The sequence below is a fragment of the Pelodiscus sinensis genome, chromosome 6 (assembly GCF_052426305.1).
Source record: "Pelodiscus sinensis isolate ZL-2025 chromosome 6, ASM5242630v1, whole genome shotgun sequence".
Taxonomy (NCBI): domain Eukaryota; kingdom Metazoa; phylum Chordata; order Testudines; family Trionychidae; genus Pelodiscus; species Pelodiscus sinensis.
This window is the reverse complement of record NC_143057.1, coordinates 109,894,974-109,911,387: the sequence shown is the minus strand read 5'-3', so window position 1 is coordinate 109,911,387 and position 16,414 is coordinate 109,894,974. Positions and strand designations below refer to the sequence as shown.

Below are 16,414 nucleotides of genomic sequence, written 5' to 3'. Positions count from 1 at the left end.
AATTGATGGCACCTAATAGTGTTATCACTTATCTCATAAGGGCTGTTTGATAGTCTAAGAGGAAGAAATCATGAAAATCTAATTAGCTGATGGTGAATCATGCTGTGATTTTAGTCTCCACTCTTCTCTCATGGCCTACTCTCATTCCAACAATGTCTCACAGCCTCAAAGTGGTTCTAGTCATCCTAAATACAGAAAAAGTTTATTTTATGTTATCATGGTACTATGGTTTTATGTGATTCATTTCTACTACTCCAACTATAACAGCAGCCTCTTAAATTGATGGACTGTGCAATTCCTGCCCAGGAGACCCATATCGAGGATTAACTACAATTTATTCTGCCATCACAGATATTGCATTTCCTCAAGAAAGAGAGAAATGTAAAAACATGACATAAGATCAGTTCTGTAACATTAGCAGAACGTGAGTGTATGTGTGAATGTTTGTTTGAGTAAATGAAGAATTTCATATTTATAGACAAGTACATAAATATTCCCCTTTCTAAATGCACATAACTTCTATTACTTGGTTGGCATTCTTTCATCTACCATAGACGGTGGAAAGTACAGTCTATGATGCAAAATAGATGGTTTGGTCCTATTAGTATCAATGAGAAATACTGCCATTGGGACAAACAAACCCCCTCAGAATTATTACTTCATGAAAAGCTTGGTCATGAAAAATACTATTCTGCTTGTTAGACTTGTATCATAAAAATAGGATGAAATTATTTTAGAGTTATAGCACATCTGATGCCCCTGTAAAATATACTAGTACCTAGAGTACAAATGAACATGATATTAAACTCACACATCATGGGAGGCATTGTGACTCAGTGAAATGCCTGGGGAAATAATCAACTAGATTCTAGTCTTGGTTCTGATTCTTAACTTTCTATAACTTTTACACTTTTGAGAGTAAGGGTGGTTAATGACTAAATCACCTCGCCAACCACAATGGTCCAGACACATACAGTATACAAAAGAGACAGATTTTCTTGTGCAAAATGGGCTATTGTGAATGCAAATAGGTACTTAGGTAAATGAATGTCTGATTTCCATGCTTGCATGCATATCTGTACCTATGCACTCATTTATCTTACTATATATTTTAGAAATGGCATCTATCTGTCTCTGTTTCTTCAAGAACTCCTCCTAAATGGTAAGAGCTAGGGTCACCAAATTTGCTATGCAGCTTCTTCTTATCATAACTTCAAGCAAGGTAAGAGTTTGATTGTGCCAGGATGTGCCTGGAATTGGATTGTTTTACATAAAACGGAAAGGGAGGGGTCTGGTAGGAGGAATAGTTTCCTGTAGAATGACCACAGGGGAGCAGTAAGGGGCCAGAGATGGGGACCAGTACAGCTATACCCACATTGGGCCAGCAGGTGGCAGGGGTGGAGAAAGAGACATCTATCTACTATATATTTCAGAGAATTTGTCTGTTTGTGCATCTGTCTGTCACCCAACCAGGGGACATGCATCCCTTCCTCCCCCCCAGCTATGTCTGCTTCTCACCTGGCCCCAAGCTGCTGCAGAGAGAGAGGGCTGAGGTTGCCCTCTCTCCACAGGGCAGCCTGCATACTGAACTCCTTATCCCCAGCCACACTCCAGAGCAATGATTTAAATGCAGAAAAACTAAACTTATTTGAGTTGATGACCCAAGGAACATCAGGTAAATCTTCTATTTAATATTTGTCTTTCAGTAGTGACCAGAGATCTCAATCAGGATCCGGGCCATGATAGATACTGCCAACCACCCTAGGAAGGTATAATTTCTGCTTCATTCATATTTTGCAGGAACTACTTGGGCATTCAGATTTGAAAATTTGGCTCTTAACTGCTTATTACAACTGATCATCATGTGAACTTAAACAAGCCCACAATCGATTTACTGTCACAAACATTCAGAGCTTGATTTTCACCGGCACTGAGGTTCCGTGGAAGTCAAGAGTGCTCAGTGTCCCAGGTCTTTGTGACACTGTGCGAAAATCCTCACCTTGCCTTGTCCTTTCATCAGGACAATGTTGGAAATAATGGACGGCTGGGCCAGTCTCCATGGTGATTCCACCTGAGCTGCACTCAGTGAGCGTGTAGATTTCTTCACAATATGATATTCCTAGTGAACAACAGACATTCAATTTATTTCATACTGTTTGCATGACACAGGCACTAATGAGCTTCAGGCAAACATTCTGACATAGTCATAGACTGGACAAAAATTAAAATGGCTACTGCATATTACTATATACACCTGGTGAGGAAACCCTACCCTAATGCCACCGACTTCAGTATGATAAGTTCACACATTACATCTATTTAACATCTTTTATAATGTCAGTCAAAAAAAATTTTTTTTTTGTAAACTCAGATACTGAGACACATTTCAAAGGGGTAGCCATTTTAGTCTGTATCTGCAAAAACAAGGAGTCAGATGGCACCTTAAAGGCTGACAGATTTATTTGGGCATAAGCTTTCACGGACAAAAGCCCCCTACGTCAGATGTATCTGACAAATCTGATCTGGCGAAGTGCATTTTTGCCCATGAACGCTTATGCCCAAAACATGTCTTTAAGGTGCCACAGGACTCCTCTCTATTTGAGATACGGTGCAGATTCATGATCTATAGAAGTAATAATTATACCAACATCAACTGAAACAAATGTATTATTTGTTTAAATGGTTAGATCTCTGTGACTACAGTATATTCACGCATTACACTGGCCCAGTACTATGTCTCCCTCTGCAACTGTAAAAGCTTTCTACTTCCTCACAGCTGAAGGAGTCCTTCTTTAGCACAGGTGCTAAGTGCTAGAACTGGGGCCAATTCTCCCTGGTACACATATGCAGCCTCAGTTTGCTATGATCACTTCTCACAGCTTGAGGAAAACATTAGACACAGTAAGGAGTTGGGAATTTGGCTGTAAATCCTTGTTAAGCAGAGTAAATACTAAAGACACTCACCTGCCTAGCTCCTGAGGATTCAAGTTGCTGGGGAAGAGAATGTTTTCTCCCACCCCGGGAATATTTCACTGCTATTTCATAACTTGATTCATCATTCTCCACAGTCAGTTCATCGTTTTCTCCCACAGATTCTAAACGGGATCCAGCCCCTAAGGGACATCACAGCAAAGCCATTTATTACGCAGATGACAGAACCTTTTAATTCTGACAAGTCATGCAAGGGTTGACTTTAGCAAATCATAAATCTAACAATACTACCAAATAGCATCCTGTTGGGTAGCTCAATAATGGCCTATGGAAGGCTTAAAATAAATCATCATCAATTAGTAAAGGACATCGTATACAATTAAAAAGATGCGGGAGCATTCCCATGTCTCAATCTCATGCTGACAAAAGTTTCTTTAAAAAAAATCTATGGCCAATGCCAATATCTTAGGTACTGTGATTAGCGATAGTAACCAAAATGAGATCAAAACTGAGCAGGTAGCTCTGAGAGGGAGCCAGAATTTTGCTGAGGACACTCCTTGCTGTGCAGAGCTCACACATTATCTTTACAGCTTGCAGAGCTGTAGCTGGATTCATTTCTGGAAATGTCTTGTCATCCTGAAAATAATTTTTCAGGAATGGAAGAAGGAACATGGTGCCAAAAAATATGATTTGCCTTCCTTCTGGAAACAGTCCCAGTGGTCTTAATCAAAAAACAAAAGTAAAAGTGACTGCAGAGTTTAAGATGTTGAATCGTTTGCTTTGAAGAACATCCTGTAGTTAGCCACAAGGTATACTATTTTTTTCACACTCATGATCCATGGGCCTCCACCATGACTGGAAAAAGCTACTCATCCTACCTACCTAAGGCTTTGTCCACACTTAGGGCAGGGTGTAAGGTATGCAAAGCTACATGATGCAGTGAAAGGCAGGTTGCGCCCACACTTGTTATTGCAGCATATACTACCCATGGCAGCGAAAAAGACAGTGGGGGAGACAGCAGGACTTTACTGGGCTAAAGACAACAGTGTGCACATGGGAGACATCACTTGCATGTGTAGACCACCATGTAGGGCATGTGCCTGAGAGTTAAGGCATGAAGGGCGCTCAGCTCTCCTCTACCTGTCTGAGCCAGTTTTGGTTGATGTATTCTGGGCAGTTTCATCATGCAACTTTATCTTTAATGAAAGATTAAGATTCAATTCCTGGAGACTGCAGGGCTGGCAACCCTAGTTGTACTTCACCCTCCACCCTGCTATTTCTACCTGTGCTGGTTGGGTGTACAGTTCTGTACTCTACCTGCAGCCGTAAGGGTTCTCAATCTTTTTCCTCCACATCCCAACTGTGCCACAACAACTGTTCTTTCTGGGTACATAAAAGCCAGGGCCAGCATTAAGGGGTATCAATCAGGGTAATTGCCCATGGCCTCACAGCACAGGGAGCACTGCAAAGCTAAGTTGCTTGGGATTCAGCCCTGCCACAGCAGGACTCCGCCTTTAGCTTTTGCCCTGTGCCCTACTGAGTCTAATACAGGTCCTACTTGGCAGACCCCGACATTTGTTTGTGCCCCCCTGGGAGTTGTGGAGCACTCAGTTAAGAATGGCTGCTTTAGGCTATGTCTGCACTGCCCTACTGACTATGGGAATATGAATAACAATGCTCACCAAAGCGCTGTGCTGTAACACCCTGTGGGGACTCTCCCGGCATGACATTAAAAAGTTCCTCATTTACATAGTCCTCTTTAAACAGGAAAACATTAACAAGCCCATAGGCACATACTGACCCTACTAACAGCTGTATCCGTGCACTTCTATCTTTTATCCTTACAACACCCCTCTGAAGTAAGGCTGTGCTATTCTCCCCATCTTACACTTGGGGGACCCGGGCACTGACTTTCCCAGAAGTCTGACAGAGCAGACAATTGAACCTAGGTGTTCAGAATCCCAGACTACTCCAACAACTGCTGATCCTTCCTTTTGCTGCTGTGCATTCCAGGATGACTCTGCAACCCCGCTGAGCCGAAGTAGTTTCTTACAATGTCACCCTACCAATTTCAAGGACATAACACATAGGGTAAGGTGCTCAGCCTGAATCATGGTGGCAGGATCTGGTTCTACATATACAGTTTTTAAAAACAAATAAGTATTCAACTCAATTGATGTGATCATGGTTTGGCCAACCTCTTGGGTTGTTGGTTATTGTCAGTCTGCTGGAAGGCACGACCTCTTTTTCTTGGAGATTTAGGTAACAAGCAAGCAATGAGTATTTTGCCCTAATTAATGGGATAAAGTGATGGCAATTAGAAAAGGACCACATCTGTGTCTAATGATCTAAATGAAACAAAATACTCAGGAAATTTCAATTTAAGGAATGGTAAATAAAGCTTAAAAATGCAGTTTTGCTTCATTATTCTTCCAACAGGAAGATTCAACTCAGCAAGCTGATTGTGAACATTGTGCAGTTCAAATTCCCCATCCAAACCAAACTATCCTGAGATCCAATGGAAATAAAACCTAGCTCACTCTGGATGACATACAAGAACTCTGCAGTGGCATAAGCTCTTTTATTCATGTCTTTTACCAAGCCCACTTTACCTTGGGATCGGCTTCTGTATTTCAATATACCACCTCCCAGCAACGGACTTTGGCAGTTCTCTTTGGTCACTTCCACATTAGCAGGATCTTTAGATTTATCTGTTTCTATCATCTAAAAATAAGAAAAAGGAATACATTTAAGAAACTAGCCAAACTGATGGAATTGTCCTAATTTTAACCAGTGTTATCTAGTTGGAAGAAAATTCCACTGTACATATTCCACTTATAACTTGAGGTTTTTCCCCTGAAAACTTGGAATTCTATTAACATTAGTTTTACATGAGCCAGGAGAGTCAGACTCTATACATGTATTTCAGTGAATCTCTTTTGACATTACTGAATATATTCATCCATTCACCTATGTATTTCTCAAAGTACCATCCCGCAAGTCTTTATTTATGCAAAATGCTCAGAGAGAAGGGAGGTTAGCCAGGAATACAGGATTTGGCCCTGATCATTTTATCATCCTGATTAAAGCTGTAGGGCAGCTCTCCATGGCTTATTCTTCATCAAACATCCACTGATTGTCAATGACAGCTTTGTAGGGATAACCCCTTAGAAGGAGGGGGAGGGATGAACTATGGCTTGTGGGCTACATCTGGCCTGCCAGACCCTTCTGGGCTAGCCTCCCCCAGTGCCTGGTAGGTATGCTCGCTGCACTGCCAGGCCCAGTGCTCTGGATGGAACAGCTGTGAGCTCTGGCCAGGCAGCACAGCTGCAGTACCACCTGCCCTGGTGCTCCACACGGCATGGCTGTTATTCCGTCCAGGTGGCATGGCTGTAGTACTGCCAACCCTGGTGCCCAGGTCATGGAGGAGCAGGAGGATTTCTGGGGGGCAGTGGAGGGTGGGGAGGTTGGATAAGAGCAGGGAGTTCTAGGGGGCAGTCAGGAGGTAGGGAGCGGGGGAACGAGGGTTTTGGATAGAGGCAGGGAGCAGGACACACTTGGCTGTTTCCAAAGGCATAGCCTCTCCAGCCTTCCCTATCCAACCCTCCATACAATTTCTGAAACCTGATGCGGCCCTCAGGCCAAAAAATTTGCCCACCTGACATAGAAACTATGCTTCATAGGGGTAGCCATGTTAGTCTGTAACTGAAAAACCCCCAAAAAAGATTCCCTCATCCTTATGGAGAGGGTTTAATTATTCGCTGCCTAACATCTTGTTTCAGAGAGAGATAGTCATGTTAGTCTGTTTCAGCAAAAACACCAAAACAGCCACCAGACTCCTAGTTGTTCTACTATCTTGAGATGTTATCTACAGAGGTGCAAAGTGGATGAAAAAAAATCACAGTATTTGTATTTGCAGAGATATAGATGGCAATATAAGTTATGATGATCAAGCTTATAATCTTCAATGACATGATCATATATATTATTTGGAAACCTCTGTCCTGTATATGTAGAGAGGTGCATACCAAATTTGGTATATATCTTACAAAACGTATGGTTAACCCTGTTCAGTATCTGTACACGTTACAAGATTCACATCAATGCTTCCCTCAACGCCACAAGTTGTTACACAGCTGCAATAGCAATATATTTTCCTATATATGTCACTTCACAATTATCTTTGAAGTGTTCACATGTGTAGATGAATCCTCTCCATTACACACTTTATAAACATAGGTAAAGTAGCTAAAATGCTGCCACAGTACAATTTTAGATGGTTTCTCACATGGTGAGAAAAATCCAACACCCACATTTTCACTGAAAAGCAAAGGAACTTTTCCTCAGTATGGGCTATTTCCTGGGCAAATTTCACATTTCAACCCTCAGACAAATTTCACACTAAAAAATGACTGATTAACTTCTGCTCAAAATTTCTCCGAAAGACTTCACTATTTATATAGAGCCAAAGCCTGTAAAAATTCGGTTCAACAGTTGAAAGTTTCAGAAAATAATAAGTGATTGGTATCAGGCTTCAAATGGAAATGGTTATGCACCTTAACTCTTCTGGTCACAACTCCTACCTCTATAATGCTATACATAGTTTTTACCCTTGCTTAACACTTACATTTCAGCAATTGCTTGGTGATATTGCAGGGTACCATAAAAGCAATCTCAGGGATCTCTATTCTAATGCTAAATGGTATGTAACTCAAATTTCTGTATAACCTAAACGACTCATCTAAAGAGCAAGAGAACTCTATTCTAGCAAAATTACTGCATTCAATTTAAGTTTTCTTATATACCCCAGCAGGGGGATAACTTATTCCAGAACAGATGAAAGGGTCAAGCCAAATAAAAGGCAGTTCAGCTTTTCCCGAAAGCTCTCTGCTCTTGGAGAATATACCTAAAACACAGCAGTGCGAGTTACAACTGACCCAGGTCTGCTGTAATTTACACCTTCCTGATTCATAGCCTATAATTCCTTGCCTGCTCATATACAGTAAACAATCTTGAATCTCATGACAAAAGTCACTTACACTGACATATGGAGTCATACCTCGTAATTTTAATGCTCTAGAAGAACACAAGGTTACCTGGACGCTGCTCACTCTTTCAGGGATGACAAAGCTCTTCATGATTTGTGGCTGAAGGAGCCAGGGATCACAGGAAGAGGGGTGCTTGAATGCAGATAGCTGTGTTTCTCTCTGCTCTGTATCTATTCTGCTGTCGTTTGCTCTCCATGATGTGCTGAGATGTCATGTTAATTTAGCATGCCTGCTATCTCTGCAGCTTCGGAAAGCTGGAGCGAGTACTCAAATGAGGCCATGCCATAATTTATGTATTAATTTACTGGGATTGCTCACTTGCTTAAACACCCTACTTTCTATTCTATCCACCCTATAAAAAGCTATCATTTGCCCTCTTGAGTTTCCTTCTATCCTGATGGCCTGGCTCCCCTACCTCTTTCTCGTCATGTCCCTCCTCTTTCAGTGCCTTCAAATTTCCTCTCTGGTTTTCTCTTCCACTGAGCTTCCACCACACCTACAGTCTAGTAGCCCGCAGCACACAGCTATAGGAATAAATTTAAACAATGTTCTCCATTGCACTGCCCAGCATTTCTCTAGCCATCTGTCCGTCTCCCGGCAGGTTCCAGGCTTATCTCTAGGTATGGTCGTCATAGTCAGAATCCTCCCACAGTGAGATTTCTATGACTAATAAAAATCTGCCTATAAAAGAGTGCGGCCCACAGAGATTCTGGCTAGAGCAACTCCCCTACAACACCATAACTCTCCCAAGCAGGAGACAGATCTGGAGCAGCCAATGCAGGAGACTTAAAAGTCCTGGATGTTGGCAACTTAGGTTTCAGCCTACACTCAGTTTGCAGTTTGAATAAAGGCTCCAGACAAAGTGCACAACCCAAATGATGCAGAAAAAGGTAAGAGGCTTTTGGCAATAACTTTAAGCTTGGAGTTGGAGAGGGGCTGGGGAGGGAAGGAAAAATCCCCATCTGTCACTGAATCAATCCCAATATTTTTCAAAATCACCTGGATCTCTTCACTGTGCCTGCCTCCATACACTCATATGCAATCCTAATCAAGCAATCAATCTGCAAGCGATTAAAGCAGGCATGTCCAAAGTCCGGCCCGCGGGCCAAATGCGGCCTGCGGTCGGATTTAATACGGCCCCCCGCTTCTCCCGGCTCCCCGGTGCTTTTTTTAACTGGCGCGCTCAGCGCACCGCTTCGGGCCGCCGCCGCCGCGGTCCCAAACCCTGCCCCTGCACTCCGCTTTGGGGCTGAGAGTGCAGGGACAGCCCCCGCTTCCTCCCCCTCTCCTGGCTCCCCGGCGCTCCTCTGACTGGCGCCGCTTCCGGCCGTACCGCCGCCGTCCATGGCGGCTGCTGCGGTCCTAAAGTCCACCATGTAGGGCACGTCCGCAGCCCCGCTCCCCCGCTTGGCTACGGGTTCGCCCTGCCCCGGGCCGCCGTGAGGCCAGCGTGCCCTGCGCTCTCTGCCCGCCTCTGACCCTGCAAGCCCTCTACCTTGGGGCTGAGAGTGCAGGGACGGACTCCGCAGCTGCTGAGATCAGGGACGGACTCCGCAGCTGCTGAGATCAGGGACTGCCTTTGAACCAGACCTAGCCTATGTACTGCAGTCCAGATCTCAGTTTCACCCTTCACATTAGTGTAGGCAAGTTTTTTTTTCAATTGAGATGAATACATTGTAAAATCTCAGTTAATGTCAGTTGGTCTAAATCAGTTATAAATATATTTGGACACAACATGTATAGTTGGTGTTATGTCGTTTGCCGTTTGCAATAAACTTTGCATAAAATAGTTAATTTGCATTTAATTTTAATGGTTCAAAGAATGTCAGGCAAAATGGTCGGCCCTCACGCATGTTCACTTCATCAAATCTGGCCCTCTTTGAAAAAAGTTTGGACACCCCTGGATTAAAGGTATGGGAACAGGTTTCATACGGCAAGAGATAATAAAGATTGGACTTTTCATCTTGGAAAAGAGACGACTTAGGGAGATACAACAGAGGTCTATAGAATCATGAATGGTGTGCAGAATGTGTCTAAAAAAGTGTTATTTATCCCTTTTCGAAGCAGAGGAACCAGAGATCACCCAATGAAATTAATAGGCAGCCGGTTTGAAACAAACAAAAGGAAATACTTCTTCACAGAACACACAATCAACCTATAGAACTCTGTCGAGGGGCTTGTCCCCCCCTTGGCTGTGCCACAAAGTCAGGGCAACCCGGTATTTGCACTCTTTGTCCAGTAAAAAATAAAAATCAGAGAATACCGGACATGTGAGATGTCCGGTATTCTCTGATTTTTCTGGCTGCGCACCGGACGGAAACCTGGCGGGGGGAGGAGGGATAAGGGCTGGGAATCCCTTGCCCCCACCAGGCTTCTGTGCAATCACAGGCTCCCAACACCGATCACGGCCCGGAGTCCCAGCTGGGAGGTGGGGCCGCGATCAGTGCTGGGAGCCCCAGCTGGGAGGCAGGGCTGCGCTTGCCCATCTGGCCCCGTCAGAAGGGGTGGGAGGACTGGCTGGGAGAGGCAGTATTTATTATCCAGCACTTTTTTTTTTTGGTGACAAATTTTTTTTGCCAAGTTGGGTTTTTTTTTTTTTTGCTTGACCAAAATACCGTGTGTCCAGTATTTTTTGAGGGACCATCTGGCAACCCTACCTGGAGGGGCGGGGCCTTCTCAGCTAGCTGGGCCCGGGCTACTCCCTGCCCTTCAGTGCGGGGCTGGTCCGCCCCGTCACAAACTCATAGTCAGGGGATGCTGTGAAAGCCAAAGCTATATCTGGTTCAAAAAAAGAATACATTAATGAAAGATAGGTCCATGAATGGTTAGTAGCCAAAATGGCCAGGGAAGCGACCCCATGCACTGGGGACTGGACAGCAGAGGATGGATCACTCATTCCCTCTTAAGCACTTGGCATTGTCCACTGCTGGAAGAGAGAACACTGGATTAGATGCACCATGTGGGTGTTCCTATCTTTCAACTTCCCATCTAAATGTATTCATGCCTGTTTATTCCTCTTTCAAGGAATGCCCCTAAATTATGAGCGGCATTCAGGACTGCTGCAACTTTCTGCAAACGCAACTGGAATGCAGAGGCTACATGTTGGCAGCTACACTTTGTACAGACTACACAGGCGGGCAGGCTACCAAGAACTCCACTACCAACTGGTCTGCTTCCACGGAAGTTCAAGGTCTCAACCCATAGCTCCAAAGCTGCTCACAAGCCAGAGCTCAGCTACATAAGCCAGTGTTTCTCAAACTGTAGGTCGCGACCCCCAGGGGGGTCGTGAGCAACTTGGGGGAGGGGGTGGCAGCTGGATTTGGTTTTTACTTGCAACCCCATTCTCTGGGCCACAGAGAGAGGGAAGGCAGCAGAAGCCAGCCACTGGCAAGCAGCGCAGCGTGGCTGGGGCCGCAGGACTCCTGGAGCATGGTTCAGCTGCAGAAGGTAACAAGGCGGCGGGAGAGTGAGGCTGGTGCCGGTGAAGGAGCGGATGCGCAAGGGGCCAGCTGGGGCACAGTTCCCGGGAGATTGAACTCTTCCCCAGCTTGGAGAGGGCGAGGTCCCTCAGGCAGCGGGCTGGGGGATTGGGTTGGGGTAGAGGACCCAGAGGTAAATAAGGGCATGTGGGGGTCAGAGGAGGAGGCAGAGGAGACACCGGAGAGGAGTGGAGGATGGAGAAGAGGAGGAACCAAAGGGACGCGGAGCAGAAAAGAGGCACAGAGGGGGGAAGGACGTTGAGGACTGCAAATGCCTTGACGGAACCCCAGGAAGGCAAGGAGTCTGGCGAGAAGGGGGGAGGAAGCGACCCAGGGCAGTGCGAGGGGGGCGGGGGCCACACAAATTCATTTAGAATTTTAGGGGGTTGTGGTATCACAAAGTTTGAGAACCCCTGACATAAGCAGTTGCACCTATCGCCAACCTGAAGAGCTGCTGCTCCCTGCTCTTGGATAATGCTGCTCAAAAAACTCCAGTTGAGATACCTGGAAACCATAGATAAAGAATTCTTGGCTGAGGGGCTCTGGCTATGGAACAAGCTCTGAGAGCGTTTTAGGCTGATCCAGAGTTAATCAGCTTTAGAGCATGCTTCAAACACCTCCTTTTTGACAAACATTCCCTCCATGATCTGAATGACGGAAAAATTTACAGAAAATAGAAATATAAGCAGAAGCGGAGCAGGAAACACCATGAAGTCCACTAGGGACCTCCCTCTGGAGAGTTAATTAACCGGGTAAGTGTTTAGATATATGGCAACTGGCACCATAGAAAACCTGGAGAAGTTGCTCCCTTCCCAAGAAATAAAAACTGTGCGGGGGTCTTCATGTAGAGAGGGCATGAAGGTGCCTTGCACCACCCCAGACACGGAGGGAATCCTTTGATTTAGCACCATTACCAAAGCAGTCCCTCCCTGTGTTGTTTCCAGAGGAGACCAGCTGCATATTCAGGTTTGCTTCCTTTGGTGATGCAGACACTGGCAGGCTTTACTAGAGGGCAGATCTGGAAGTAACCCCTGCTGGCCCCACAGGGTGCAATCTGTATCTCCTTTGAACCCACCATTCCCTAAATGAACATGCTAGAAACCTCTGCTCTCATGCCTGGCAAGGAAATCAGGAAGCAAGACAAATGTTTTAACCACTGGAACCACCCTGGAATTTTCTGAATAGGTGGAAATGCTACACAAACAACTCAAAGCCTTTAAAGGGGTCTCCTTAAGAATGCTTGGTCTGTCACTCTGCTGAATGGATGCATTCAATAGCAGGCCTACATAACAGAAGTATGATGCTTCACTTTTTAAAAGTGTGACAGGTGCAAACTCAGATTGATCTTGATTTGTATGTCAATTTACTAAATCCCTGTATTTCTGCAGTGGACAAATTTTCAGGTTGCATCCAGCTAGGTGTGCAAGCCTTACATTTGAAATGTATCCTGGCATTTGGGCACAAGATTAGTTACAGCATATCTAGATACCTGTGGATGACTGCACAGCACGCCAAGTGAAGAGGATTTGGGGTGTAATTTAGCTACCTGCACAGGAAAAGTTAGGGGAAAAATATACTGAGGGCTAGCATAGGGTTGCCAGGTGTCCGGTATTGAACCGGACAGCTTGGTATTTGGCCTTCCGTCCAGTAAAAAAATGCAGAAAATACCAGACATGTAAAATGTTCGGTATTTTCTGTTATTCCCAGCTCAGGTGTCTGATGGAAGGGCGATTTGAGACATGCGGCGCAGCCCGGGCTCGCTGGGGCAGGAGGAGGATGGAGCGGGCCGGGAATCAAAGGGGCCATAACTGTATTTCGGCCCCGGTCAGTCCCTTTTTTTTGTTCAACTACTTTTGTTGTTTTTTTTTTTTCCTCAACAGAATTTTTTCCCTTTTTTGGTGGGGAGGAAGGGGAAGAAGGGTTCAGTATTTTTTGTTAAACCATCTGTCAACCCTACAAGTATTTCTTTGTATGCTACAATGATTTCTTTAGAAATCAGTGCCAACCCCTTACCATTCTCATTCAGACCTACAGTAACAATTTGCTGCATCCATGGGACAGAAAGGAAAGAACATAAACCTGCATTCTACAAGTTATTCAAGACAGGTGGAACCTCAGAAGACATGTTGCTCTATGCGGGCCTTACAGATTCACCCATGAGAGGTGGTTTTCAGGGTTTGGGCATTATGTAAGAAAAACAGATTCATATCCACACTTCCAATTTCCACTTGGCTGTTAAAAGTGATTTTTAAAATTAAGGACATTGGCAACGCTCTTTTAAATGGACAGAAACTGGAAATTGCTTGTGCCATTAGTCTCTGCTGGGAAGCCACCACTGATAGACTCCCTCTTGGCCCTAGTGATAATGAAATCCATCCAGCTAAACCAACCTCTCATCCCACTTTAGATTGGCTATGTAATGCTTCTTCACCTTAAACAGTTTTTTGGACTGAATTAAATTCAATTAATAATAAACATTTCTGAAGAGGTTAAAAATCCCATAACACTCTTGTCCTATTTTTGTTTCAGTATTCAGAACTTTGAAGACAATATTAAAAAGGATAATGACATGTTTGTATGCAAAATGTTATTCAATCACCTGATGTCTCTCCATAGTATTCCAAAAAAGGCTTTGGTCCCTGGTAAACAAAACAGACAAACATGGAACGCAAGCAGTGTGGAAGTCTGCTTATTGTGTTTACAGTTTATCATGGTTTTCTCTAATAAAGAGCTCCTGTTTAAGATAGATTGTGATTCTATACATGATGACAAAATAAAGGAGCTATATTCTCTATTTTTAGGGGAACTCTTCATTAACATACTAAGGGCAGAACAACACAGGAAGGAGTCTTTATGCCCAGTCACAATTTATGAATAACTCTGCTGAGAACATAAGAAGATCTCACTTACACCATCAAAGCCAACAATTGAAGGATACACTCCTATGATAATTTTTGCAATAACACTTTGGAATTAGTTTTAAAAACACTGTCTCTTACTGAGTACATAAGCATGATATGTAATACTTTGGTATCTAGTATCCTTCATACCTGAATAAAGGATCTAAAGCCTTATGTACATATTATGTGGGCTGTATTTTTTCAAGCACAACATGTTTAAAATATAATTTAACTGATCCCAGCTAGGGTTGGATTGTATACAGTTACAAGAATGTGGCAATAAACAATCTGCAGATGTGATGAAACAACATTTATGCTAACTTCTTGTGCCTTTATTATCTTTATGTTAATGTCCGCTAGACTGCAGTGCCATGATAGCATCCATTTCATTCTAATGTCATGAGGAGGTTATTTTTAAGTTGCTAAAGGCAGTTCATTTCCACCAAACCTGGGCAATTATCCAAGTGGCCAAGAGAGAAATAGTTGGCTACTACATCTGCTGCTTTGTGGAAATAAATCTCATTCACAAAAGAGGAGGGGCATGGAGACCCTGCACGGCAGATAAAGTATGTTTCCATTATTGTACTGACTTTCAAACATTTTACATGGAAGAACCTAGGGTTGTAATTCTTGACGTATAATGGGTATCTTAATGTCTTCCATTTGGTTCTCAAACTCAACCAGAGCGTGAACCACATCTTCTCAAACAGCCTGTCACCTAGCCACCACCTCCTCCCATTCATGACAGCACAGGCTGCTTTCCCCATCGTGATTATACAAGATCCCTGTGGCAAATGCAGTAATGGTTCACATGGAGGAGACACAGCAAGAAAGAATCCTTTTAACTTCTCGTAATGTGATGCAGCAGCTGGGATTACTTGGATACACCAGGAATACTCTCATGAAGGGAAACTGGATTTGGCCTCTAACCTAAACTTTTTTGCAGCCATCTCTTCTCCAAACTTTTCACTATGTTTATCCTAAAAATGTACATTTCCCACTTTGCTTTATTCACTACGAGCTCTGTTGTTAGTCACAGGCCTATCTGTGTAAGCGTCACAAAGGGGCTGGTCTGGCACATTAGGAGGTACTGCTCCTCAGGAAGGCAACTGCCTCCTGGAGCAACTTGGCACACACAAGCTGAGTGCTTCCAAATGAGTATAGCATTCACAGCTGGCAATTTGACTAGGTGTTGCTAAGGAGAAGCAGGGCCAGGGCCCTCTGGGGTGACTAGTGCCTGAGGTGATACTATGAGTAAGAAATTGCTGTACCAGAAGAGTGCAGGAGTTACAGCTGTGTCTGGCGCACGGCTGCAACTCGTGAAGCCTTATTGTATCCCTTCCCCAATACACCTCTACGGGGCTGGCCATCGTCCGACCCCAAATCTCTTTATGCTCTATTTGTTCTAAGAAAATCTCTTCAGTGTAAAGTACATTATTTATAAAAATGTTTTTTAGCTGTAGCAATTCTGTTTACAGTTGTGTTTCAGAGAATTTCTGGAATTGCAATGCCCTAATGGGAATGAACACGGGACTCCTCTGAGTAATTAAGGTCCCTCCCCACACACAATTAATTGTTGAGTTATGCTTCCTGTTTCTTTGCAGTGCTAATGCTGTCTCTGAAATATCTGTTGCAGTGTTTCCAGAAGAACTTTTGACCCTCGTATGTTTTTTTAAACTTATGGCATTGTTATCCTTTTCCTTACTATACTCACATGGCTAGAGGTAATTACATATGGGGTCTAGAGAGACTCACAATGGGAAATATCTGAATATTCCTAAGGCTCAAATAAAGAACCAGGATGAACTCATCTCTATACATTACATTCACAAAACAGGTTTATTTATCCCTCTTTTAGATGTGTGCCTTGCCAAAGTCATAAGGTGGATTTTGGCACAAATAAAGAAACCCAATTCACAAAGAAGAGACATTTTAACTTTTAACAAATGACATCCTGTGTCTGTTGCAGCAGGACTGTTTGATCTCCAGAGGCCGCTGCAATCTCTGTACACAGTACGTTTACAACCTTGAATCACAGCAAGCATCTAAAGCCGAA

At 43.9% G+C, this 16,414-nt stretch overlaps 1 protein-coding gene across 6 annotated transcripts in view; it reads right to left on the bottom strand.

The window, feature by feature from the left end:
• PDZD2 (PDZ domain containing 2) overlaps window positions 1-16,414 on the bottom strand; it is a 307,796-nt gene that overhangs the window by 45,680 nt on the left and 245,702 nt on the right. For all 6 annotated transcript variants that reach the window (XM_075932594.2, XM_075932596.2, XM_075932597.2 and 3 more), the window contains 3 exons: window positions 5,544-5,655; window positions 2,965-3,113; window positions 2,000-2,119 (listed from right to left, as the gene is read on the bottom strand). In XM_075932594.2, coding sequence (XP_075788709.2) covers window positions 2,000-2,119; window positions 2,965-3,113; window positions 5,544-5,655 — 381 coding nt within the window. The remainder of the gene's footprint in view (window positions 1-1,999; window positions 2,120-2,964; window positions 3,114-5,543; window positions 5,656-16,414) is intronic.